Source organism: Lynx canadensis, chromosome C2, assembly GCF_007474595.2.
Source record: "Lynx canadensis isolate LIC74 chromosome C2, mLynCan4.pri.v2, whole genome shotgun sequence".
In the NCBI taxonomy this organism is placed as follows: Eukaryota; Metazoa; Chordata; class Mammalia; order Carnivora; family Felidae; genus Lynx; species Lynx canadensis.
Window position 1 is genome coordinate 18,395,114 of NC_044311.2, and position 24,213 is coordinate 18,419,326.

The window sequence follows — 24,213 nt, forward strand, 5'->3', positions numbered from 1 at the left end:
TCTGACCGTCTGACTCTCGACTTCGGCCAGGTCTTGATCTAAGGGTTGTGAGTTTAAGCCTTGCGTTAGGCTCTGTGCCAGGCATGGAGCCTACTTAAAAAAAAAGCCATTCTTCTTTCAGTTAGCCTGGTGGTATGTGGATTGTAGGGTAAATGAAACCACCAATGTATATATATATATATATTTTTTTAACCTAATTTATTTATTTATTTTTAAATATGAAATTTATTGTCAAGTTGGTTTACATACAACACCCAGTCCTCATTCCAACAGGTGCCCTCCTCAATGCCCATCACCCACCCTCCCCTCCCTCCCACCCCCCATCAACTCTCAGTATCAGATTTTAAGAGTCTCTTATGGTTTGCCTCCCTCCCTCTCTTTATCCCCCCCTTCCCCTCTCCCATGGTCTTCTGTTAAGTTTCTCATGATCCACATAAGAGTGAAAACATAAGGTATCTGTCTTTCTCTGTATGACTTATTTCACTTAGCATAACACTCTGCAGTTCCATCCACGTTGCTACAAGAGGCCGTATTTCATTCTTTCTCATTGCCAAGTAGTATTCCATTGTGTATATAAACCACAACTTCTTATCCATTCATCAGTTGATGGACATTTAGGCTCTTTCCATAAGTTGGCTATTGTTGAAAGTGTTGCTGTAAACATTGGGGTACATGTGCCCCTGTGCATCAGTATTCCTGTATCCCTTGGGTAAATTCGTAGTAGTGCTATTGCTGGGTCAAAGGGTAGGTGTATTTTTAATTTTTGAGGAACCTCCACACTGTTTTCCAGAGCGGCTGCACCAATTTGCATTCCCACCAACAGTGCAAGAGGGTTCTTGTTTCTCCACATCCTCTCCAGCATCTATAGTCTCCTGATTTGTTCATTTTAGCCACTCTGACTGGCGTGAGGTGGTATCTCAGTGTGGTTTTGATTTGAATTTCCCTGATGAGGAGCGATGTTGAGCATCTTTTCAATGTATATTTTCATGAGCCCAGTCCTACATATCATGTCCAGTGAAATTGTTCCCCTATCACAATCTATCTTTCGAGGATATCTGTACATGACACTGAGTTCTAGGGCATTGATGGTGGCATTAAAAAAAATGTTTATTTTTTATTTTTGAGAGAGAGTGTGAGCGTGGGAGGGGCAGAGAGAGGGAGGGATCCAAAGTGGGCTCTCTGCTGACAGCGGTGAGCCTAATGTGGGGGCTCCAACTTACAGTGAGATCATGACCTGAGCTGAGTTCAGACACTCAACCGACTGAGCCACCCAGGCGCCCCTGATGGTGGCATTTTGATTGGCCCTTTTATAGGGAAGGGCTTACCTGAGTCCAGTGGCTGTATCCACACAAATTAGAGTGTTGTTTTTCCCTTGATTCATGGGTAGACGGCTAATATAACCAATTTGGCAGTCTAAAACCACTTGGATCACGTGATGTATGTGTCCTGTGTGTGGAACTGTCCTAGGTCTCATGGGAGCATATCAGTCAGTTACTGATAGCTGCTAGTATGTCAATATAGCAAAGGGGCATGCCAGCTCCCTTTGCTAGGTTCCAACCCACCTTAGCACTGCAATGCCCAGTGTGTTTATAAATACATAGGGCCAATTCTGAACTTTGTATGGAGGTAAGGCCCCTGGTTTTTGCTGAGGTGTCTGCCTCAGTATTCCTAGTGGGTGAGACAGGCCTATGTGCTGAGACATGGAAAATAGTTTGGGAGGCAGCAGGGTCCTATATTCCACATATCCTTCCATAACCTCCCCTATAATGGTTTCTATAAAATTTTCCATTCATCCCGAGCTCATTGGGCCTTTATAGACAGCCCGGCTATCCATGCAGAGGGTAAGGGGTCAAGATTCATGCATACATACCATCCAGGCAGCTCTCAGTTCAGCCCTTTGGCTGCCTTTATTATCTCCAGTCTCAAACAGGATAGTATCAGTCGGGTTGGATTGCTACCGTAGCTCAGTGACTGGGATTCCTTGTAGGGGAGCCACCCATACACCAAACAGCTTCAGGAATAAGTTTTGTGCTTTCCTTTACTTGTCTGGCGGTCTCTCTGTAGGAGGCTCTTGGGGGATCATTAAAGGTTTCATATTCTACTGGCTCCAAGATACCATGTAATTCAGCTCCTAGGGGACCAGTGGGGTGGACACTCTGTTGTTGTAGGTAAGCATGCCATTTTTGCAATGTAGGGGCTTGTGTTATGGCAGTTTCATTCTTGTGAATGTACCATCTAGCCTCCCTTTATAGGCAACCCAGTTGGACAGTTACTGGAAGAGTGGCAGTTAAGGGCTCCACTTGCTGAAGGGCCTTATAGACCCCCCCCCCATACTTGTTGTTCAATAGGAAGATACTGTATCTTTATTCCCTTGCAGAGTTGTGACCCAAAGTTCAACGGTTAACTTCCCATGCTGCCAAAATGCCCAACTCATCCCATTTAGTGGTCACATTTAGGGTCATGGAAATACTAGTAAAGTAATTTCTTGTGGCCTCTGCTTGAACAACTAAGAGCTTGGTCAAAGCCAGCTTGATGTTCTACCCGATGCCAGTGGGCCAGATGGTATAGAGAGTGCAGGCATTTTGCTAAATTGGGCTAGAGGCCCTCCAGTACCCCACTGGGAACACTTGCAGTTGCTTAATGTCTTAGAGATGGGAAATTATTGAATCTTGTCAGTCACAGAGCCCAGTATAAGAAGCCTTAACCTGACCAAGTAACCTGCCAGAACTTTACTGCTGGTTCAGGGCCTTATACTTCTTCTGTGGATTGATGGCACATCCTTGCTTGTTCACATGAGTATAGAGATTATTCAGTAAGACTGTAACAGAAGTTTTCAGAAGTTAGAGTGACATCATTGATACAATGAAACCTTTTAACTGTGAATAGTGGTCGATATAAAGACAAAATATGAGCAGTCCTACCATGACAGATAGTGGGGCTGTGCAAATATCCTTGTGGCAATACCTGGAATGCCCATCGTCAACCGTCCCATGTGACTCGGGATGTGAAGGAATACTAAAAGTGTTGGCTAGGGCACCTGACTGCTGCATTTGGTTAAGTATCTGACTCTTGATCTCGGCTCAGGTCATGATCTCGTGGTTTGTGAGTTGGACCCCTACATCGGGCTCTGCGCTGATGTGTGGAGCCTGCTTAGGATTCTGTCTCTCCTCTCTGCCTCTCCCCCACTTGTGTGATCTCTCTCTCTCTCTCTCTGTCTAAAAAATAAATAGGGGTGCCTGAGTGGCTCAGTCTGATTAAGCATCTGACTTTGGCTTAGGTCATGATCTCACAGTTCATGGGTTCAAGCCCCTTGTCGGGCTCTGTACTGACAGCTCAGAGCCTAGAGCCTGCTTACGATTCTGTGTCTCCCTCTCTCTGTCTGCCCCTCCCCCACTTGTGCTGTCTGTCTGTCTGTCTGTCTGTCTCTCTCAAGTATAACATTTAAAAATAAACAACCAAAAAAAGTGTTGGCTGAATCCAAAGCCATATGGTAAGAGCCTACACCATATACCATTCAGCGATTTGGGTAATATTAGGGATAGTAGCATGTATTTAGTTCTTTATAATCAGTGGTCATTCTCTAGGTGCCATCTGGTTTCTTCACAAGCCATACAGCCCTATAATAGGGATTTCGTGCTGGCTTGATTATTTAGTGGTAGATATATCCTCAAATCCTCCTAACAACCAGTATTGCTTTACATTGACAACTTGGGGAGGGGGTAACACAGGATCCCAATTTGAATTTCCCTTTAAGACAGTTTCAATTACCCTAATTTGAAAGTGAAATTCTCCTACGGAGTTTTGTAGTGTTTTTTCCCAGGAGAATATCTATGCCGAATCTGGTCTCCAGTATTGATTGCAAAATTGAAAACCTCATACGGAGCAGTTGTGCTTTTATTCTCAAGCGCACTCTTGTGCCCATCACCCTTACACTTTTCCCTCTATAATTATCAGTGACTGCCTAGGTTCCTGAGTGACATTCTGGATTGCCACAAATTAGGGTGCATTCTGCTCTGATATCCACTGAGGCCATGGCTTTTTGCTTATTTTTTGGTGTCCACGAAGTTGTGAACTATACTTGGGGCCTCTGGTTGCCCCCTAGGCTCTCACATGGAAGCAATCTTGGTCCCAACCCTGGTCTCTCAGGCAGGGGTGTTCCCAGCCCCTGTAAGAAGTCACCTGTGGCCGGACACCTGGGTGGCTCAGTAATTTGACCATCCGACTCTTGATTTTGGCCCAGGTCATGATCTCACTGTTGTGAGTTTGAGCCTTGCATCAGGCTCCACACTGACAGTGTGGAGCTTGCTTGGGATTCTCTCTTTGTGCCCCTCTCCTGGGAGTGAGTGCATGGGTATGCTCTCTTTCTCAAAATAAGTAAATAAATAAATTTAAAAAAGTCATCTATGGCTTAGGTTTTTTTTTTTTTTTTCTTCCAGAGGTGGCATGGAGGGCAGTGGCCTAAATTGCTCAGCAGGAGTAAATTTCTTCCATAAAGCCACTAGAACGTCATTTGGTTGGGAGTCTTTTCTCAGTTTATGCCCACTGCCTGTAGGTCATGCCACGTTTGCTTTTGGGTTACCCTAATGGTGCCTTTGTTTTAGATTAACCTTATTTTTTTTCATTTATTTTTTTAATGTTTATTTGTTTTAGAGAGAGAGAGAGAGGGAGGGAGGGAGAGACAGTGTGAGCAGGGGAGGGGCAGAGAGAGAGAGAGGGAGACACAGAATCTGAAGCAGGCTCCAAGCTGTCAGCAGAGCCTGATGGGGAACTCGAACTCTCAAATTGTGAGATCATGACCTGAGCTGAAGTCAGATGCTTAGCCAACTGAGCCACCCAGGTGCCCCTACCTTCTTATTTCTGATAACTTTAATTACATATATTATTTAGAATTTTTAACCCTCAGAAACCTTAATTTCTAATAAAAACTTAAGAAGTAAGCAATTGTGAGCTGTTATACCAGCATTCTTTAAATTTATGATATAAATTTAAATTTATGATTTTATAATTTCTAGAAGCTTGTGCCTTTTAAGCTTTTCAATATAGCATTAACACATCTTTTAGTTCCTCTGGAATAAGCCAGAAGTAGGTAAACCTGTGTTTAGTAATGTTTCATTATTTTATTAGCAAATGATCTAGATATTTGATGAAATTAACTTAATTCATCACTTAGCAAAACTTTAAGGTTTCAAGGTACCAAGTGGATTTGGGAAACTAATTAAAAAGTTTACCTAAAACTTTTTTTTTCTTAAGTTTATTCATTTATTTTGAGAGAGCGAGCAAGCGGGGGAGGGTCAGAGAGAGTGAGAGACAAAATCCCAAGCAGGCTCCCTGTTGTCAGTGCAGAGCCCAACACAGGGCTCAAACCCATGAACTGTGAGATCATGAGAGCTGAGATCAAAAGTTGGATACTTGACCAACTGAACCACCCAGGCACCCCTACCTAAAATTTTTTTTATCTACTCAGTCTGTCTGTTCTTACCAATTATGTCTAGATTACCTGTGAAAATTTCATGAGACATCAGACAAAATCAACCATCATTCTAAGTCATTTTTGCTGACAAACTATAGTAGATAAACATGAACTTAACTAGTAAATTTGATTATTTAAATTGTTTGATGTTGAAAACTCTGAGGATATGCCTGTTGTAATTAAGCCAACTAACTTAAAACTTTTTTTTAAAACAAATTTTAGCAATACTATCCAGAGGTGGAAAATAGCACATAACACATACATACAGATACATGTGAACACACACAGAGACTTTATAGCTTCTGTTTTAAAATGACTGTCATGAAATAGGTACAAAACTCACTCATAAATGTAGGAGCTAAATTTATTTTTTGGTAGATAGAATAAGGTAAGGTAACCTGTCTAGATGGCTTAAGCTTTTTCCACTTATATTTGGAGAAGACACTTAAGATTTGTATGTCTGTTTATTTGTTCATTCAGCTTCATGGGCTGAGCATGAAGCCCAATTTGGGACTTGAACTCACAAATCTGAGATCAAGACCCTGAGATCAAGACCTGAGCAGAGATCAAGAGTTGGACACTTAACCGACTAAGCCGCCCAGGTGCCACAATATTTGTATGTCCTTTTAACAGCGAGAAAACCAAATTCTAATCTTGCACCAGCTTTTGATAATTAAATTCATTTTAGTCTTAGCTTGACCACACAATTCCTTGTCAAATATTCTTTTCCACAAACCTTCTACAACTTTCTACATTCTGATTTTGTCATTTTTTTCTCTTGAGACCATTAGATGCTTTTTACGATAAAATTACTTTTTTATTCCCCAACAAAAAAGCGTCTCCATTTCTCATACCTTCTACTGAAAACACATCCTACGTTACTGGCATACAAAAATGTTTCCCATGAGTTCCGTGGTGTAGCATCCCAGTCTGGCTTCAAATGACGGCTATAATCTTAGGTCACTGCATTTTATGCCCCATAAGACACACAAAGTGATAACAGTGAAGTCTTGATTTGTGTATCCTGGGTTTAGATATTATCTACCAAGTTAGAAGCCAAAAGGGATGTGGATAGTCTCCTTTCTTTTTCCAATTTTAATTCTTTTTCCAACTGCCTTATTTCCTTTCTGCCACTAGCTAGGCATTGTTGGCCACCCCGAAGGACCCAGAGGAGTGGCCAACCCACCCACAGCCACTGCTTGGTGGCCTTCCTTACCTCAGTGGGTCATGTGACTTTCTAATAGCTCTAATCCATTTGGCGTTTTCAGGGTGTCACTGTACTCCTGCAACAGTCCACAGGCATCAAGCAAACCAATTATGCCTTCCCACGTCGATGTGGTTGCCCACCCCAGGGTTTCCCCCAACAAAAACTTCATTCCTTGCCCATTTTTCAGTCTCTGAGCTGCTCCTGGCTGGCTTGCCAATTGTTCTATGAAAGGGAAGTATATGCAAAATGATCTCCAAAGGCTAGAGGAGCCATAAGACCGAAGAAAAAGGCCAACAAGTCCAGCTTGACAAAAAATGGTTTATTAAAGGGACTTCTGAAGAGTAGTCCCTCTTGGGTGGCTCTAAGACAAATAGATTTCTGCATCTCCACCTTCCATAAGACCTGCTTTTATAGTCCTAAAGGCTGAGGAGTACAGGCTGGGAGACCACCTGGGAAGAAATGTTTTGAGAATTATGTCTCCAGAGCAGATCCAGGTTGTTATGACCCAAGGGTGTACTTAGGTGTGAAGCGTGTGGCTCAGCAAGAAGAAAGAATGAGGTAGGGAGACTGCTCTAGAAGGCTTCAGATCACAGAATGGTCGTGGTAGATTTGTCCAAGATGGCATTAGTCTGGTTCACACAATAATGTAACAGAACTTTTATATGCCCTGGGGAATCCAAAAAATTAATGAGACTGACTTTGTTGTGATACTCACTTTGTTTTTTTCCCTTCAAATTTTTTTAATGTTTATTTATTTTTGAGACAGAAAGCGCTAGCAGGGGAGGGGCAGAGAGAGGGAGACACATAATCTGAAATAGTCTCCAGGCTCTGAGCTGTCAGCACAGAGCCTGATGTGGGGCTCAAACCCACGAACCGCGAGATCATGACCTGAGCTGAAGTCGGACGTGTAACTGACTGAGCCACCCAGGTGCCCTTCCCTTCAAATTTTTATTTTAAGTTGATTTATTTATTTTGAGAGAGAGTTGGGGAGGGGCAGAGAGAGAGACTGAGAATCCCAAGCAGGCTCCATGGTGTCATCACAGAGCCCGATGCAGGGCAGAACTCCTGAAACTGTGACATCATTGACCTAAGCTGAAACCAAGACTGAGCTTAACCAACTGAGCCACCCAGGCACCACTGTGATACCAACTTTATTTATTGGTCTGGAATGGAACCAGCAATATTTCCAGGATATGTCTATAATGTATGTATGTTTTATTGGTATAGGATGTTATCTACATGATTTTATTTATGGATATAGTTCATATTTATTTTTGAGACAGAGAGAGACAGAGCATGAATGGGGGAGGGGCAGAGAGAGGGGGAGACACAGAATCGGAAACAGGCTCCAGGCTCTGAGCCATCAGCCCAGAGCCCGATGCGGGGCTCGAACTCACGGACCACGAGATCGTGACCTGGCTGAAGTCGGCCGCTTAACCGACCGAGCCACCCAGGCGCCCCTATAGTTCATATTTAAATATGAAGATAGTTCCTTGGACCCTACCATACCTACCCTATAAGCCTTTCTACTATTCATTAACATACAAAGTATTAATCTTCCCTTAATTCCCTTATCAACAAATGATTCTTGAATACTCGCTGTGTACACAGAATGGTTCGTTTCTCTCAAGGATGTCCTAGGCTACTGGAAGAGACAAAACTTGCACAAATGGAGTGAAGGAAATTGCATTTTAAAAGGATCGCTCAGGCCAGGGGTACTGGCTCATTCAGTAGAACATTGGACTCTTGATTTCAGGGTTGGGAGTTCAAGGTTCATGTTGGGTGTGAAGCCTACTTAAAAATAAATAAATGATTAGGGCACCTGGATGGCCCAGTACGTTGAGCATCCGACTTCAGCTCAGGTCATGATCTCATGGTTCATGAGTTCGAGCCTGCATTGGGCTCGTTGCTGTCAGCCTGTCAGTGCAGAGTCCGCTTCAGATCCTCTGTCCCCCTCTCTCTGCCCTTCCCCCACTTATGCATGTGCGCTCTTGCTCTCTCCCTCTCTCTCTCTCTCAAAAAATAAAACATTTAAAAAATGAATGAATGAATGGATCACTCAGGCCAGAAGAGAACAGAAAGTAGGACATCAGTTATGAAATGAGTTCATTCATTCATTCAGCAAGCATTTACTAAGGGCTTTCTATAAGTCAATTTTGTTCGTCCTCAGAGCTATAAAGACAGATTAGCCCCAGTCCTGGCTTTCAAAGAGTTTACACTCTCTGAGCTTTTGAGGAGACAGATAAGGAAAGATTTAAGTATAAAATCACAAGGCCCAGCAGAAGCAGAAAGTTGGGAAGGGGATAATCAGGAAAAGGTCCACAGATTAGACATTTCAGTGAAGTCTAGGAAGGATACAAGGTCTTTTACCAGGTGTTTATTGAGCTTAGTAGTTCAGGTGAAGATAAACCAATGGGAATGAAGGAGGCAACGGATTAAGCAGGTGTTTAGGCAGAGAGTGGCTAATTTTTTTTTAATAACTTTCACCCACTTTCCTTGGTCAGTGAGAACTCTGAAGACTGCCCAGGTGGATGGGGATCAAGGGAAGAAAGCAAGGAGGAGGAACAGGTATGGGGAGGAAAGAGAAGTTTTGTTAGTTTGAAGTACTTGCATAACATTCACATATAAATGCCCACTCCGTATTTGGGAACTAAAGCCTGGTGCTCAGGCCTAGACTAGACATGTCAATTTTTGAGTCCCTTAAACAGACCCTGGAAATACTGGAAGTTTTACAGAAAAAAGGCAGCACAGTTACCCCAGGTCCAGTCTTTGGCTCTGATGGGGAAGAAAATGGAGCTACTTAGTTGTTCAAGCTACTTTTAAAATCAGCATTTAGGGGCACCTGGGTGGCTCGGTTAAGCAACTGACTTTGGCTTAGGTCATGATCTTGCAGTTCGTGAGTTCGTGCTGATGGCTCAGAGCCTGGAGCCTGCTTCGGATTCTGTGTCTCCCTCTCTCTATCCCTGCTCATGCTTTGTCTCTCTCGCTCTCAAAAAGAAACATTGAAAAAAAATTTTTTTAAATAAATAAAATCATCATTTAAATTCTCCAATTTTGGTACTAAGTTCTTTGGTAACAGTTACTTTTTAAAAATATGTAATTGTGGGGGCACCTGGGTGGCTCAGTTGGTTAAGCATCCAACTTTGGCTCAGGTCATAATCTCGAGGTTTATGGGTTTGATCCCTGCGTCAGGCTCTGTGCTGACAGCTTGGAGCCTGGAGCCTGCTTCAGATTCTATGTCTCTTCTTTCTCTGCCCCTCCCCTGTTCGTGCTCTGTCTCTCTCTCAAAAATAAATAAACATTAAAAAGAAAAAAGTACATTAATTGTGGGGCACCTGGGTGGTTCAGTCTGTTGAGCATCCAACTCTTGATTTTGGCTCAGGTCATGATCCCAGGGTTGTGGAATTGAGCTCCATATCAGGCTCCATACTGAGTGTGGAGCCTGCCTGGGGTTCGTTCTCTCTCTCTCTCTCTCCCTCCCTCCCTCCTTCCCTCCCTCCCTCCCTCCCTCTCTCTCTCTCTCCCTCTCTCCCTCCCTCTCTCCCCACCCCCCCCCACATTCTCTTTCTCTAAAATAAATAAAAGTTAAAAATAAATATATGGGAATGCTAGCTGGTGCAGCCACTCTGGAAAACAGTATGGAGGTTCCTCAAAAAACTAAAAATAGAACTACCCTACGACCCAGCAATTGCACTACGAGGTATTTATCCAAGGGATACAGGTGTGCTGTTCCGAAGGGACACATGCACCCCCATGTTTATAGCAGCACTATCAGCAATAGCCAAAGTATGGAAAGAGCCCATATGTCCATCGATGGATGAATGGATAAAGAAGGTGTGGTATATATATACATGGAGTATTACTTGGCAATCAAAAAGAATGAAATGTTGCCATTTGCAACTACATGGATGGAACTGGAGGGTATTATGCTAAGTGAAATTAGAGAAAGACAAAAGGCATATGACTTCACTGATAGGAGGACTTTAAGAGACAAAACAGATGGACATAAGGGAAGGGAAACAAAAATAATATAAAAACAGGGAGGGGGACAAAACAGAAGAGACTCATAAATAGGAGAACAAATGGTTACTGGAGGGGGTGTGGGAGGGGGGATGGGCTAAATGGGTAAGAGACACTAAGGAATCTGATCCTGCAATCATTGTCACACTATATGCTAACTAATTTGGATGTAAATTTTAAAAAAATAATTAAAAAAATAAATTTAAATTTAAATTAAAAAAATTAAAATATAGAATAATGTCATTGCCAAATTTTTATTTCTACTTATATTTCTATACAGAAGAAATATTTTTTAATACCTCTTTGTCCATTCAGTATAACAACTACCTTTTACTTTTAAAGAAGTTAGTAAATGGAAATATGATTCTTACATATAGTAAATAGGGAAACTTCTAGAAAGCCAACTAATAAAAGTATAAGAAAATACCCAACAATTGGTACTGAGTTATCCAAAAAGAATAATTTTTTCTTTATTGAGGTATATTGGACTTCATGTTTTGTTAATTTCAGGTATACAGTATAGTGGTTCAATAAAAGAGTAATTTGTTTTTAATCCTAGGAATGGAAGATTGTGAAACGATGGAAGATGTATATATGGCTTCAGTGGAAACGGATCGGGGAGTAAAGGAACAGTTACATCTTTATGATACCAGAGGCTTACAGGAAGGTGTGGAGCTACCAAAGCATTATTTTTCTTTTGCTGATGGCTTTGTTCTTGTGTACAGTGTGAATAACCTTGAATCCTTTCAAAGAGTGGAGCTTCTGAAGAAAGAAATTGATAAGTTTAAAGACAAAAAAGAGGTAAGTAGTTTTGTTAAAAATGTTAACTATGAATTAATTGCAGTACTATTTAAATTGTAGCTTGGACATTTGGGCAGTTAAAATATTCTAATAGCATAAAATTGTATTCATAGTATCTGTAATCGTCATAATATTTTTTCTTAGCCCAGAAAATACAGGATTAAATGAGTTCATTCAGGACCTGCATTTGACTTTCTGCTTTTGCATGTTACTGTGTGCAGGCTGAATTTTAGTGACACTATATCTCAAGTACTACATAGTTCACTTCATATTGTTTGGAATCACTGTTTCCTAGGGCTCTCTTTGTCTCATTGGCTAAATAGGATTCTTGTTTTCTGCCTTACAAAAAGAAAAAAACACTAAAACAAAACAAAACAAAAAAAAGAGGAAGAAGAAAGAAATGGAAAAAAAAAGATTGGATTCTACTCATTTACCGTTTAGAATAAGATCCTTACCAAGGTCTGGCTTACGTGTATCCTTTTCATCTTTAATCGTTTTGTTCCTGTTACTGCACTCCGGGGACACTGGTCTACTTTTTGTTATTTTCAACATGATGATTTTGTTTCTCTGTTAAGTCCTTGTTAATCAGTTGCTGGTTCCCCTCCCTGGAACTCTTATCTGCAGGTAGATTTTTCTCCATATCTTCACTTAGCTGACTCCTTATCATCTAAGGAACCATATAATGTTAGCAGCACTGGCTAGATGTTCTTAACCTAGAAATTTTAAGAAATAATAGAGATCCAGGGCATCTGGGTGGCTTAGTCAGCTGAGCATCCAACTTCAGCTCAGGTCATGATTGTGGTCCGTGAGTTCGAGCCCCATGTCAAGCTCTGTGCTGACAACTCAGAGCCTAGAGCCTCCTTCAGATTCTGTGTCTCCCTCTCTCTCTCTGCCTCTCCCCCGTTTGTGCTCTCTCTCTCAAAAATAAATACACATTTAAAAAAATTGAAAACAAAAAAACCCCAAAATTATAGAGATCCCTGACACAGTTCCCCTAATGCTAATGTTGTATAAAACTAGTTAGCATTTATTTATTTAATTTTAATTTCATTTATTTATGTTTTAAAATTTACATCCAAATTAGCTAGCATATAGTGCAACAGTGATTTCAGGAGTAGATTCCTTAGTGCCCCTTACCCATTTAGCCTATCCCTCCTCCCACACCCCCTCCAGTAACCCTGTTTGTTCTCCTATTTATGAGTCTCTTCTGTTTTGTTCCCCTTCCTGTTCTTATATTATGTTTGTTTCCCTTCCCTTATGTTCATCTGTTTTGTCTCTTAAAGTCCTCATATGAGTGAAGTCATACGATTTTTGTCTTTCTCTGACTATTTGCACTTAGCATAATACCCTCCAGTTCCATCCACGTAGTTGCGAATGGCAAGATTTCATTCTTTTTGATTGCTGAGTAATACTCCATTGTATATGTATATACCACACCTTTATCCATTCATCTGTCGACGGACATATGGGCTCTTTCCATACTTTGGCTATTGCTGATAGTACTGCTATAAACATGGGGGTGCATGTGTCCCTTCGAAACAGCACACCTGGATCCCTTGGATAAATACCTCGTAGTGCAATTGCTGGGTCGTAGGGTAGTTCTACTTTTAGTTTTTTGAGGAACCTCCATACTGTTTTCCCAGAGTGGCTGCACCAGCTTGCATTCCCAAAAACTAGTTACCGTTTATGCAGTCAAGATACAGAACGTTTGCATCACTGCAAGGATCCCTCCCGTTATCCTTTTTTGTCACACCCACTTTCTTCCCATCCCCACCCCCTCTTAATCCCTGACTAATCTGTTTTCCATTTCTATAACCTTGTCATTTTAAGAGTGTTAACGTAGATGGAATGATATGTATGTAACTTTTTGGTATCAGCCTTTTTCACTCAGCATAGTTCTCGTGGAGGGTCGTCCAAGTTATTGCATGTATCAGTAAGTAGTTCATTCCTTCTTCTTGCTGAGTGATGTTCCAGGGTGTTTATGTACCAAAGTTTGTTTAACCATTCACTTGTTGAAGGACATCTGGGTTAATATTTTATTGTTTTGAATACTTACTTGCTTTGTGAATAGATCATAATCACTAGGTTCAGTTTTCAAAAGACATAGAGGCATCTAATGAATGCTGTCCTCACACCTGTTTCCCGTCTAAACAGATAAATTGTTACTTTTTTCCTGCGGTATCCTTCATATTCTCCTCCCTGCCCTCCGAAAGTTGAAAGAGTGGCTCAATGTGCACTCCTATTTGATACTTGAATCTTGGCTCTGCTTCTCAACTTACTGCTTCAGTTTCCTTAACCATAAAATAGGGATAATAATAGTACCTTTCTCAGATGGTTGTTAGGGAGCTTTAAGAAACACATACAGGGGCACCTGCGTGGTACAGTCGGTTAAAGATCTGACTCTTGGTTTCAGCTCAGGTCATGATCTCAGGGTCTTGTGAGTTTGAGCCCCCTGCCTTTTGGGCTCTGGCTTGGCCTCTGCGCTGGCTGACAGTGTGAGCCTGCCTGGGATTCTCTGTCTTCCTCTCTCTCTGCCCCTCCCCCACTGGCACTACCTCTGTCTCAAACTTAAAACAAAAGACATTCGTTCAGTGAATGCTTATTGAACAACTACTGTGTGCCTGGCATTGTTTTAGGTAAGGCGCAGGGAATACAATAGGCAGTAAAACAGAGTTCCTGTTCCCGTAAAACTTCTGATTTGGGAGTGGGAGAAAGACAGTGAGCGGGATGCAAGGGTACTATTTTCTGTAAGGTGATCTGGGAAGGCCTCCCTGATAAGGTGACTTTTAGCAGAGATTTGAAGGAAGTGAGAGAGGAAGCCAAGCCCATCTGGAGGAGGAGTGCTCCAGGTGGAGGCACTAGCTGGTGCTAGGGTCTGGAGAAGTTTGCATCTCATGTTCAGGAACAGCTGTGAGGCCAGAGTGGGCTAGGAGGAGTATGGGAGGAGATGAGGGCAACACTTTGCGTCACAAGCCACTGGTTTTGAGCAAAGGAAAGACCTATCTCGCTTAGGGTGCATTTATTTATTTTCATGTTTGATTTAAAAAATTGAATAGGTCACGTTTGCTCATGGTTCAGAAATAAAAATGATCTATAAAAAGGGCCATTGTGAGCTCTAGTTTCCCACTTCTGTCCTCAATCATCAAGTTCCTTTATCTCAAGCATGCTCTTCATTCATTCATTCATTCATTCATTCATTCATTGTAAACTCTATGCCCAATGTGTGGCTTGAACTCATGACCCCGAGATCAAGAGTCGCATGCTCCACTGAGCCAGCCAGGCATCGCTCAAGTATGCTTTTTAAGTATTTTACCACTTGTTTTGGGGCTTCCTTCTAGCATTTCTTTTTTTCTTTCTTTTTTTTAATGTTTCATTGTTTATTTTTGAGAGAGAGAGAAACAGAGTGTGAGCGGGGGAGGGACAGAGAGAGAGAGAGGGAGACACAAATCTGAAGCAGGCTCCAGGCTCTGAGTTGTCAGCACAGAGCCTCATGCAGGGCTTAAACTCACAGACCATGAGAGCAGACCTGAGCTGAAGTCAGATGCTTAACCCACTGAGCCACCCAGGTGCCCCTCAACGTTTCTTTATATAAATACAAGTAAATAGGAATATACATATAATCCTCTCCCCGACCTTCTTACACCAAAGATAGCATAATGTTCTGCACCTTGCATTTTTCATGTAATGTATCTTGGAGTCCTTTCCATCTCAGTACTCAAGATTCCTTTTTTTTTTTTTTTTTTTTTTTTTTAAACTGATGGATACTCATTGTGTGATAGATCATACTTATTTAACCAGTTCGAAATTGGTGGACACTTGGGGCTATTTTATAATCATTTGCTATTATGAACTATGGTACAGTGAACAATGTCTCACGTTTATTAGTTTGTACGCTTTAGGGTATAGTTGTAAGATCAGCTGAAATGGAGCTCTTGAATCAAAAGATACATTGCTAAATGACTTTCCATATCAATGGTATGAAAATGCCGGTTTTGCAGTCTTGACAGCAGTGTGTGCTTGTGGATCCTATAAATCTTCTGGGTGAGAGGCACTGGTTGGCTCAGTCAGTCAAGCATCTAACTCTTGATTTCAGCTCAAGTCATGATCTCACAGTTCATGAGTTTGAGCCCTGTGCCACTGATAGTGCAGATCCTGCTTGGGATATTTGCTCTTTCTCTCTCTCAAAATAAATAAACTTAAAAAAAAAAAACTTCTGGGTAAAGATGTTACTTTATTTCATTTTCCTTAATATGAATAAGGAAGGCTAAGCATCTTTTGACTTGTTTTATTTTTTTTTTTAATTTTTTTTTTTCAACGTTTATTTATTTTTGGGACAGAGAGAGACAGAGCATGAACGGGGGAGGGGCAGAGAGAGAGAGGGAGACACAGAATCGGAAACAGGCTCCAGGCTCTGAGCCATCAGCCCAGAGCCCGACGCGGGGCTCAAACCCACAGACCGCGAGATCGTGACCTGGCTGAAGTCGGACGCTTAACCGACTGCGCCACCCAGGCGCCCCATCTTTTGACTTGTTTTAAAATATTCACTTTGGCTGCTGTGTTGACAGTAGACGACATAGGGGACAAGGTGAGATGCAAGTTTTGCGAAATGTAATTGTTCTGGAGCACTTAAAACAGTTACCAGTTGGAGAGTTGAGAAGAAACCAACAAAGGAGTCTAAGAAGTGGCCAGTGAGATAGAAAAACCAAGAGATACGATGTCTCAGAAGGCAAGGGAACGTCAGCACTTTAAAAAGTACGGAGGGTTGCCTGGGTGTCTCAGTCAGTTAAGTGTTCAACTCTTGATCTCGGCTCAGGTCATGAACTCATCGTCAGGAGTTCAGGCCCTGCTTCAGGCTCTGCACTGACAGCGCAGAGCCTGCTTGGGACTCTGCTTGTGATTCTGTCTCCGTCTCTCTGCCCCTCCCCAGTTCACGCTCTCCCTCTCTCAAAATAAGTAGTAAACAAAATAAACAAAAAGTAGGGAGTGATCAAACTATGTCATGGTGCAGACAGGTCAGAAAAGCTGAAGACACAGAAGTGGCCATGCTTTAGTTAAGTTGGGACGTCTTAGCAGTTACAGCAAAACAGATGAAGTTTGATTGGATATAAGAACTGGACACAGCAAAGATAGCTCTTTGAGAATTTTTAGTCAAGGGTAAATATCTTGTCCTATAAAGGGGAACAGAGGAGCTGGAGAAGGATGTGTAAAAGAGGGCTTTTTCCCCCATCCCCAGATGAGAGCTAGTGTTCATATGCCAATGGAATGCCTCAATAGAGAGGAGAAAATGGATGATATAGGAGAGGGGGTTATTTGCTGTAGTGACATCTTGTCCAGGGTAAAGAGGATGGAGTCTAGATGGTAGGTTATTAGATGTGTTGGTGGATGCAAGTGAAAGTTCCTTTAATTGCTTCTATCTTCTTACTGAAATACTATAGACATCAGCTGAGAGTAAGGTGTGGGAAGGCAGAGATGTTGGAGGTTGGAGAAGAGAGCCAAGGTAGGAGCTGTTGTCTAGTTGCAGAATATATGGATGGAATATTAATATATTTACTAGAGAACACCAGCTCACTTGAAGTCAGTGGTTTTGAATTGGGACCAGTCAGCAGAGCTGCTTTTTCTCTCCATGTGGTATAGGCACAGTTCAGTTAAGAGTTACCTTTAGGGGCGTCTGGGTGGCTCAGTCGGTTGAGCATCCGACTTCGGCTCAGGTCATGATCTCATGGCTTGTGAGTTTGAGCCTCGCATTGGGCTCTGTGCTGACAGTTCAGAGCCTGGAGCCTGTTTTGGATTCTGTGTGTCCCCCTCTCTCTGCCCCTCCCCTGCTCATGCTCTGTCTCCCTTTTTCTCTGCCCCTCCCCTTCTCTCTCTGTTTCTCTCAAAAATAAATAAAACATTAAAAAAAAAAACTTTAAAAAAGTTACATTTAGGATGGGGGTTGGTGACCAAGAGAATACGATGGGATGATGATGTAAGCTGGGCCGGGAACTGAGGACAGGAGAAGGGTTGAAGAACAGTGATAAAGGTAGGAGAGCCAGTGGACTGTAGATCCTTCTGGTGTTTAGGATTGTTGCAGTTAGGGTGTAAGGCACGAACTAGAAAGGTAGAGTGGGATTGGGATTCCTGGAATTAAAGACCACGAAGGGGAGTGATTATAATGGCAAGAGCTAGGATGTGTAGAGGAGTGGATGGCCAAAGTCAGGAGGATGGTTAGGCTATTTGGAGAAGTCAAGGAATGGAGAGAGAAGGTTACTGGAAGGGTCATCCATGTGGCTAGTGAGTCACTAGGAATTACGATAAAAGTGTGGGAGTGACAGTGGGCCAGTTCTGTAATGAGTAGCAACAAGGTGGGGGTGGGAAACAGGCAGTCGATAGTACAGACTAGTAACACCAGCCTTCACTTTCGGGGTTCTTCGGGAAGGACTTTATTGGAGACAGCAGTGAGGGATAAGGAGGATACCCTTTACATCCCCTGTGCCCCCCATGGTGGTGAGAGTACTGTTTCAAGTAGGCAGGGTGACGGGAACACTGAAAGCAGAGATGGGAGTGGAGGAAGGAGACTTCGTTAAAATCCGGGGCAACATGCAACAGTTTCTACAACTGGACAGGAGAGGGAGATGGGAGGTCAGACTAGGAGATACATGTGAAGATGAAAATCTGGGGGATGAAGAATGACAGAAGGGCCTGAAGGGACAGACCCTGTTGAGAAATGAAAGAGTAGGAAACTTGCCAAAACCCCAAAGCTCTAGGTCCTGCTGTTCCATCCTACCAGGAAGGCATAGTCTAACTGGAGCGCAGGGAGCCCACTCAGCTTTGAGGCAGAAACACAGCAGTGGCTTAAATGTCCTAGTTCAAAGCTGTTCCTTAGAGGTACCTTCTCTAACAATTCTTACTGCTCCTCTTCTACCTTTCATTATCTTTATTGTCTTTACAGTCAAGGGTCTGAAAATTGGGTATCATCTCCCTTCCCCTCCCCACTGTGCTTTGACTGCTTTGCGACTGCTGTGTACTGGTGGTCTGAAATTGCATGGTGTGCATTAAGCATTTAAAGCTTATGGGGCGCCTGGGTGGCGCAGTCGGTTAAGCGTCCGACTTCAGCCAGGTCACGATCTCGCGGTCCGGGAGTTCGAGCCCCGCGTCGGGCTCTGGGCTGATGGCTCAGAGCCTGGAGCCTGTTTCCGATTCTGTGTCTCCCTCTCTCTCTGCCCCTCCCCCGTTCATGCTCTGTCTCTCTCTGTCCCAAAAATAAATAAACGTTGAAAAAAAAAATTAAAAAAAAAGCTTAAGTGCATGATTGATTGCCTTACATTTAGTGTAAAATGCTCCCATTGGTCCATATATTCAACAGATTATTTAGTGCTTGCATCAGGCACTTGTCTAAGATCAGGAATATGAACAGAATAACAGTTCCTGTTCTCATGGAATTTAGGTTCTAGGGGTGAACTCTCACAGCTCCAAGAGTCCATAGTTTTTAAAACATGTAATGCTGATTTCCTAAACAGCAGGTATAACCACTGAAATGCAGACACATTTCAAATTATTACCTGTATTTTTAAAATTTATTTTTAATGTTTACTTTTGAGAGAGGGAGAGAGACAACGTGGGTGAGGGGCAGAGAGAGAGGTCAGAGGATCCGAAGTGGGCTCTACATGGACAGCAGAGAGCCCGATGAGGGGCTTGAACTCACCAACTGTGAGATCATGACCTGAGCTGAAGTCAGACACTCAACGGAATGATCCACCGAGGTGCCCCTGGATTTTAGATAGTAATAGCCCCAAGTCTAGCTTCCATTCATACCTGACTTGAGTAACTTTCACCCACTGTTCCTTTAAAATGTTTCGTAGTTGGCAGGCTGTAGAGCATCTGCATTTTTAACCAAAATGTATTAAGGCAGAGTGAGGTTAATACCTGACTAACCTGATGATTCAAGTCACATCTGAGGATGTTTTGAAGAAGCATTCTGTTCAGTGGGAGTTTTCTTGATTTCTCTCTTTTGTCTGGCAACACATGTTGGCAAAGTGTAATCTTAATATTTTCCTTTCAGGTAGCGATTGTTGTCTTAGGAAACAAAATCGACCTTTCTGAGCAGAGACAAGTAGATGCTGAGGTGGCACAGCAATGGGCAAGAAGTGAGAAAGTGCGACTGTGGGAGGTAACGGTTACGGATCGGAAAACTCTGATTGAACCATTCACTCTGTTAGCCAGCAAACTTTCCCAGCCCCAGAGCAAATCAAGCTTTCCTTTGCCTGGGAGGAAAAACAAAGGGAACTCTAGCTCTGAGAACTAAAAATCAATAATGCTACAATTGTTGGATAGTGATTGCCTTTAAGTGTTTGTGAACATATTTAAAATAGGCCATTTATCTACCTTTGGCTCTTAGGCAACCTTTAAGGAATTAATTTAATGCACTTTAGGTTATAATTAAATCATTTGGACTAAGTTTATTGTCTGATAGGAAATATTTGCATTGTCATTGCTTGAAACTTGTCCCTGAAATTAGCACCTTTGTATTTATATTTTTGTTGCACTTGTCAAAACAGTAGAAAAATAAAGTTTGGGTAGTATGCAGATAGGAGTAGCTCCGCTACCCCTAACTTGTTTCAGAAGCCATTTTTCTGTGTAACTTTATGCACACTTCTTAGCTCAAACAGAACTTTGTTTTTAAGGTCATTAATCTTCTAATGTCTAGAAATATAAAATGACATTTTTAGATCAAACAGTAAACTTGGGTGTTAAACTAAATCTTATCTTGTGGAGACCTTGCTAAATGGAACAAAACCTACCTGTGATTTAGCTTTGTTCAAATTATATGTTTAGCATGACTTGAGGTAGGGGGTGGTGTAAGTATGTTTAAAGTGTTTGCTCTTTCTTTAGAAAACTGCTAATAAGCACTTAAGGACACTCAAGCTTCCATTTTCCACAAGTAATGCTGTCCCTTCTGCAGTCATGCCCTGGATACTTAGTCATGTGGAATAGAATGTATCATAAAAATATTGGACTGCAGGTAGTCTTCTGGTTAGATAGCTGAATGTGTGCTGTGTTATTCTTTGAAAATTCTGGCAATATCCGAGCATTGGGACTAACTGTATTTTGCAAGTTGGCAATATTGTAACTAATTTTAAAAGTAGGAAGCAAGCTATTGTTTTGACTGGGAAAGCAGCTATTTGATTTCAATGTAAAATATGAGGGGCGCACCTGAGTGGTTCAGTGGGTTGAGGGTCCAACTCTTGATTTTGGCTCAGGTCATGATGTCATGGTTTTTGAGTTCAAGCCCTCCACCCTGGCAGCGCAGAGCCTGCTTGGAATTCCCTTTCCTTCTCTTTCTGCCCCTCCCATGCTCCCTTGTTCTTCTAAGTAAACTTAAAAAACAAAAACAAAAAAAATGTAAAATATGAAATAAGCTGTTCAGCATTAACACATCTAGTAAACTGTAACTTAAAAAAAAAAAAACAAAAAAAAAAACTATCCCCACTGTGGGGCTTGAACTCACAAGCCGAAGACCCCAAGATCAAGTCTCATGCTCTACTGACAGCCAGCCAGATACCCATGAACTGTAACTTCTTAAGTGGAATACTTCTAAGGCTGGGCTCAGTGAATTTAAAGTCAGTTGGTTCATTTCTGTGAGTTCAAGCCAAGAACTGCATATAAAAGATACAAAACTTGTAAATCAGCTAGTGTTGCTACTTAGTTAAAATTCCTTATCACAAATGTGTTTGTTTGTTTTTTTTTGCCAAAAAATTATTCAGATAATGGTTTAGTCATTGCCTGTTTTCTTTCCCAGTAAGGCTGATTTTCTCGCTTTTTTCCTATGTATTTTTACATAGATGGATACTTTTACAATGACTTAAAAATAGCATTTCTCTGCAGTAGATGCAGAGAAACAACTGCTGGATGTATGTACACTTCGGTACCAAACTGCCCTCTAAGGGAGCTGCATTAAGTTAGCCATGAGGATCCATCTTCAAAAGACGGGGGGGGGGGGGGGGGGGGGGGTTCAATTAACCTTTTCTAAAACACCACCCCCCTTCCCCCCGCCCACGCAAAAATCTATCTCGCAAGGCTGACAGCATACCAATCCTAACCTAGGTCCTTGGTAATGATGCAGTCTGTGTTCCTTGTAGGTTGTTTAGTAGCAAAGCTCTTGAATCTGCGTGGGGTGCCTGAGTAGCTCAGTTGGTTAAGTGTCCGACTCTTGATCTTGGCTCAAATCGTGATCTCACAGTCCTTGAGATCAAGCACCACTTTGGGTGCTGCTCTGACAACATGAAGCCTGCTTGGGATTCTCTCTCCCACCCCTACCCCTCTTCGAGATAAACAAACTTACAAAGTCTGCAAACCACAGACAGACAAGATAAAGTAAATGAATACAGCAGTGTTAGGTGGTGGTTTTAATATTGTTTATTAGCACAGTAACAAATGCAGACTTAAGCAGTCCACAACATATAACCAATCCACTGAGCAACTCCTATTCCACACCTTACAGTTAACAGCTTAAGGTATTTTACTACAGGTTTTCACAAGTCGTGATTCAAACCTCTCATCTTGTCACAATAAAGTAGATTGGTATATAAAATAAAATACATAACTACTCATTTCCTATACGGTGTCTTATAGCCACATATCCATTTTATATATATGAGATGACAGTCTCTAAAAACTGTTAAATATCGATGTTCCCTCCCAAGAAGGAAAAACAAATTCCAATTTTTTTGAACAAAAAATGTGTAGTCTTGGAAGGACTTTACATAAATGGCCATGTGTATAACCTGTACAAAATTAAGCTATTTTAAATTTACAGACTACAAGCAACTGAACCCAAATGTCTATTCTCTGTACTACATTTCAGCTAATATTGCAGAACTAATGACAGTTTTAGAAGTTGCTATTACCAATTCTGTCTACTGTAGCAAGATACCTTAAGTTACAACAAAATCTTAGGAAATAAGACTGAATAATATCTGTTATAGAAATACCCTACTCTTTACCAACTCCCACCCTCCCCCACCCCTTCAAAATCATAAGCAGCTCTCTCTGTGACAGACAAATAATGTAAGAATTGTGAAGACCCAATTTATGTAGCGTATCTCTTGGTCCACTGTCTGGCCATTCTGTCATGTTCTGCTCTGTTGGTCATATACTGAGTGGCAATACTTCCCACCAAAGGGTCAGCTGGAAGAAAAGAATGTAGATTACTTTGGAGAAAGGGAAAGAAAGTTTTAAAATTTAGCAAATAAATTAGTGACAGCTTGGAAACAAATACACAGTTTTGAAATGCCATTCCATCATCCTGGGTACTTCTTCTAAAAGCCGTTATTGCGGGGGTGGAGGGGGGGAGGGGACTTCTTAACAAAACAGAATGCTCAGGCTTTTAGTACCGGTGTGGCTTTACCTTCTTAGTTCATTGTATTTTTCTCCCAACAACCACCACCTAATTGGAAGTGCTTTTGCTCTTATGTGTTAGGGGAAGGTCAATAAAAACTGGAAAGTTCAAGGTTAAGACGAACATCCAGCTGTGTTCACATGACTGTTCCTTCAGGGCAATACTGTGGTCCTCTGGGCTGTTGCAGTGTAACACTAGTTACCCAGAAAAAACCAGGGTGCCAGGTCACAACCTGGACCTCAACAAGTAAGTGTAATGTTGCTCTGAAACCTAAATAGAATCTTTAATAATAAAAGGAAATTAAGCCCCTCCCCCCCACCCACCCAAATCAGTCTGATAAGAATTATTTAAGCAAAGTGTCACTTTCAAAATTGAACACCAGCTATGGAGCAAGTGAACTCAGTGAACCAAAAGGCACAGGAGAGGTGAGGCAGGTGACTCAACATTTAAAAGTATGTAGTTTAAGAGAACTGTATGAAAAATGTGAAAATCAAGGGCAAACTTATATAAATCTTAATTTTAAAATGCCTCATTCCTACAGCATAGAAGGGTTGCCTTTTTCCACTATTAGACTGAACTTTTTTTTTTAATTTTTTTAACGTTTATTTATTATTGAGAGACAGGAGACGCACAGAGTGTGAGCAGGGGAGGGGACAGAGAGAGGGAGAGACACAGAATCCAAAGCAGGCTCCAGGCTCTGAGCTGTAAGCACAGAACCTGACGCGGGGCTCGAACTCACAAACTGTGAGATCATGACCTGAGCTGAAGTCGGTGGCCTAACCAACTGAACCACCCAGGGGCCCCTAGACTGAACTTCTCTTGATTAAAACTTTCTTTGAAAAAACAAATCAGGGGCGCCTGAGTGGCTCAGCAGGTTAAGCTTTTGATTTTGGCTTGGGCTCTCACAGTTTGTGAGTTCGAGCCCCGCATGGGGTTATATGCTGACAGCCTACTTTGGATTCAGTGTCTCCCTCTCTCTCTGCCCCTCCCCTGCTCATGCTGTCTCTCTCAAAAATAAACATTAAACATTTTTTGAAAAAAGATCAGTTTTTGTCCCTTGAAAGCTCTTTAAACTTTATCAAAAACAAGTATTTTTCAGGTGAGGAAGAAAAACAATAAAAAAATAATTATTAACCTTACCAGGATTACAGTCTGTAAGAAGGGAGCAGATAGAAAGAAGAACTTTAGAAATGGTTAGTGCTGGACTCCAATTATCTTTTAATATGTCCAAGCAAATAACTCCTTGGCTGTTAATATTACAGTGATAGATTCTTGTCCGAAATGTGACCTAAAAAATAAAACCGTGTTAAAATTTAAACAGCAAAGAATGAAAATTTT

General features: G+C 41.8%; 2 protein-coding genes across 6 annotated transcripts in view; one reads left to right on the plus strand and one right to left on the minus strand.

Annotated features, from left to right (window-relative positions):
• NKIRAS1 (NFKB inhibitor interacting Ras like 1) overlaps positions 1-20,323 on the plus strand; it is a 39,352-nt gene extending 19,029 nt beyond the window's left edge. For 2 of the 4 annotated variants that reach the window (XM_030329303.2, XM_030329305.1), the window contains exons 3-4: positions 11,257-11,498; positions 19,540-20,323. In XM_030329303.2, coding sequence (XP_030185163.1) covers positions 11,257-11,498; positions 19,540-19,782 — 485 coding nt within the window. In that variant the 3' untranslated portion in view covers positions 19,783-20,323. Of the gene's footprint in view, positions 1-236; positions 240-9,181; positions 9,246-11,256; positions 11,499-19,539 lie in introns of all 4 variants that reach the window. The other 2 variants (XM_030329306.1, XM_032594662.1) reach the window with 2 other exon arrangements.
• Positions 20,324-21,870: 1,547 nt separating this feature from the next.
• Positions 21,871-24,213, minus strand: part of UBE2E1 (ubiquitin conjugating enzyme E2 E1) — an 82,721-nt gene continuing 80,378 nt past the window's right edge. For both annotated transcript variants that reach the window (XM_030329084.1, XM_030329082.1), the window contains 2 exons: positions 24,016-24,163; positions 21,871-22,664 (listed from right to left, as the gene is read on the minus strand). In XM_030329084.1, coding sequence (XP_030184944.1) covers positions 22,567-22,664; positions 24,016-24,163 — 246 coding nt within the window. In that variant the 3' untranslated portion in view covers positions 21,871-22,566. The remainder of the gene's footprint in view (positions 22,665-24,015; positions 24,164-24,213) is intronic.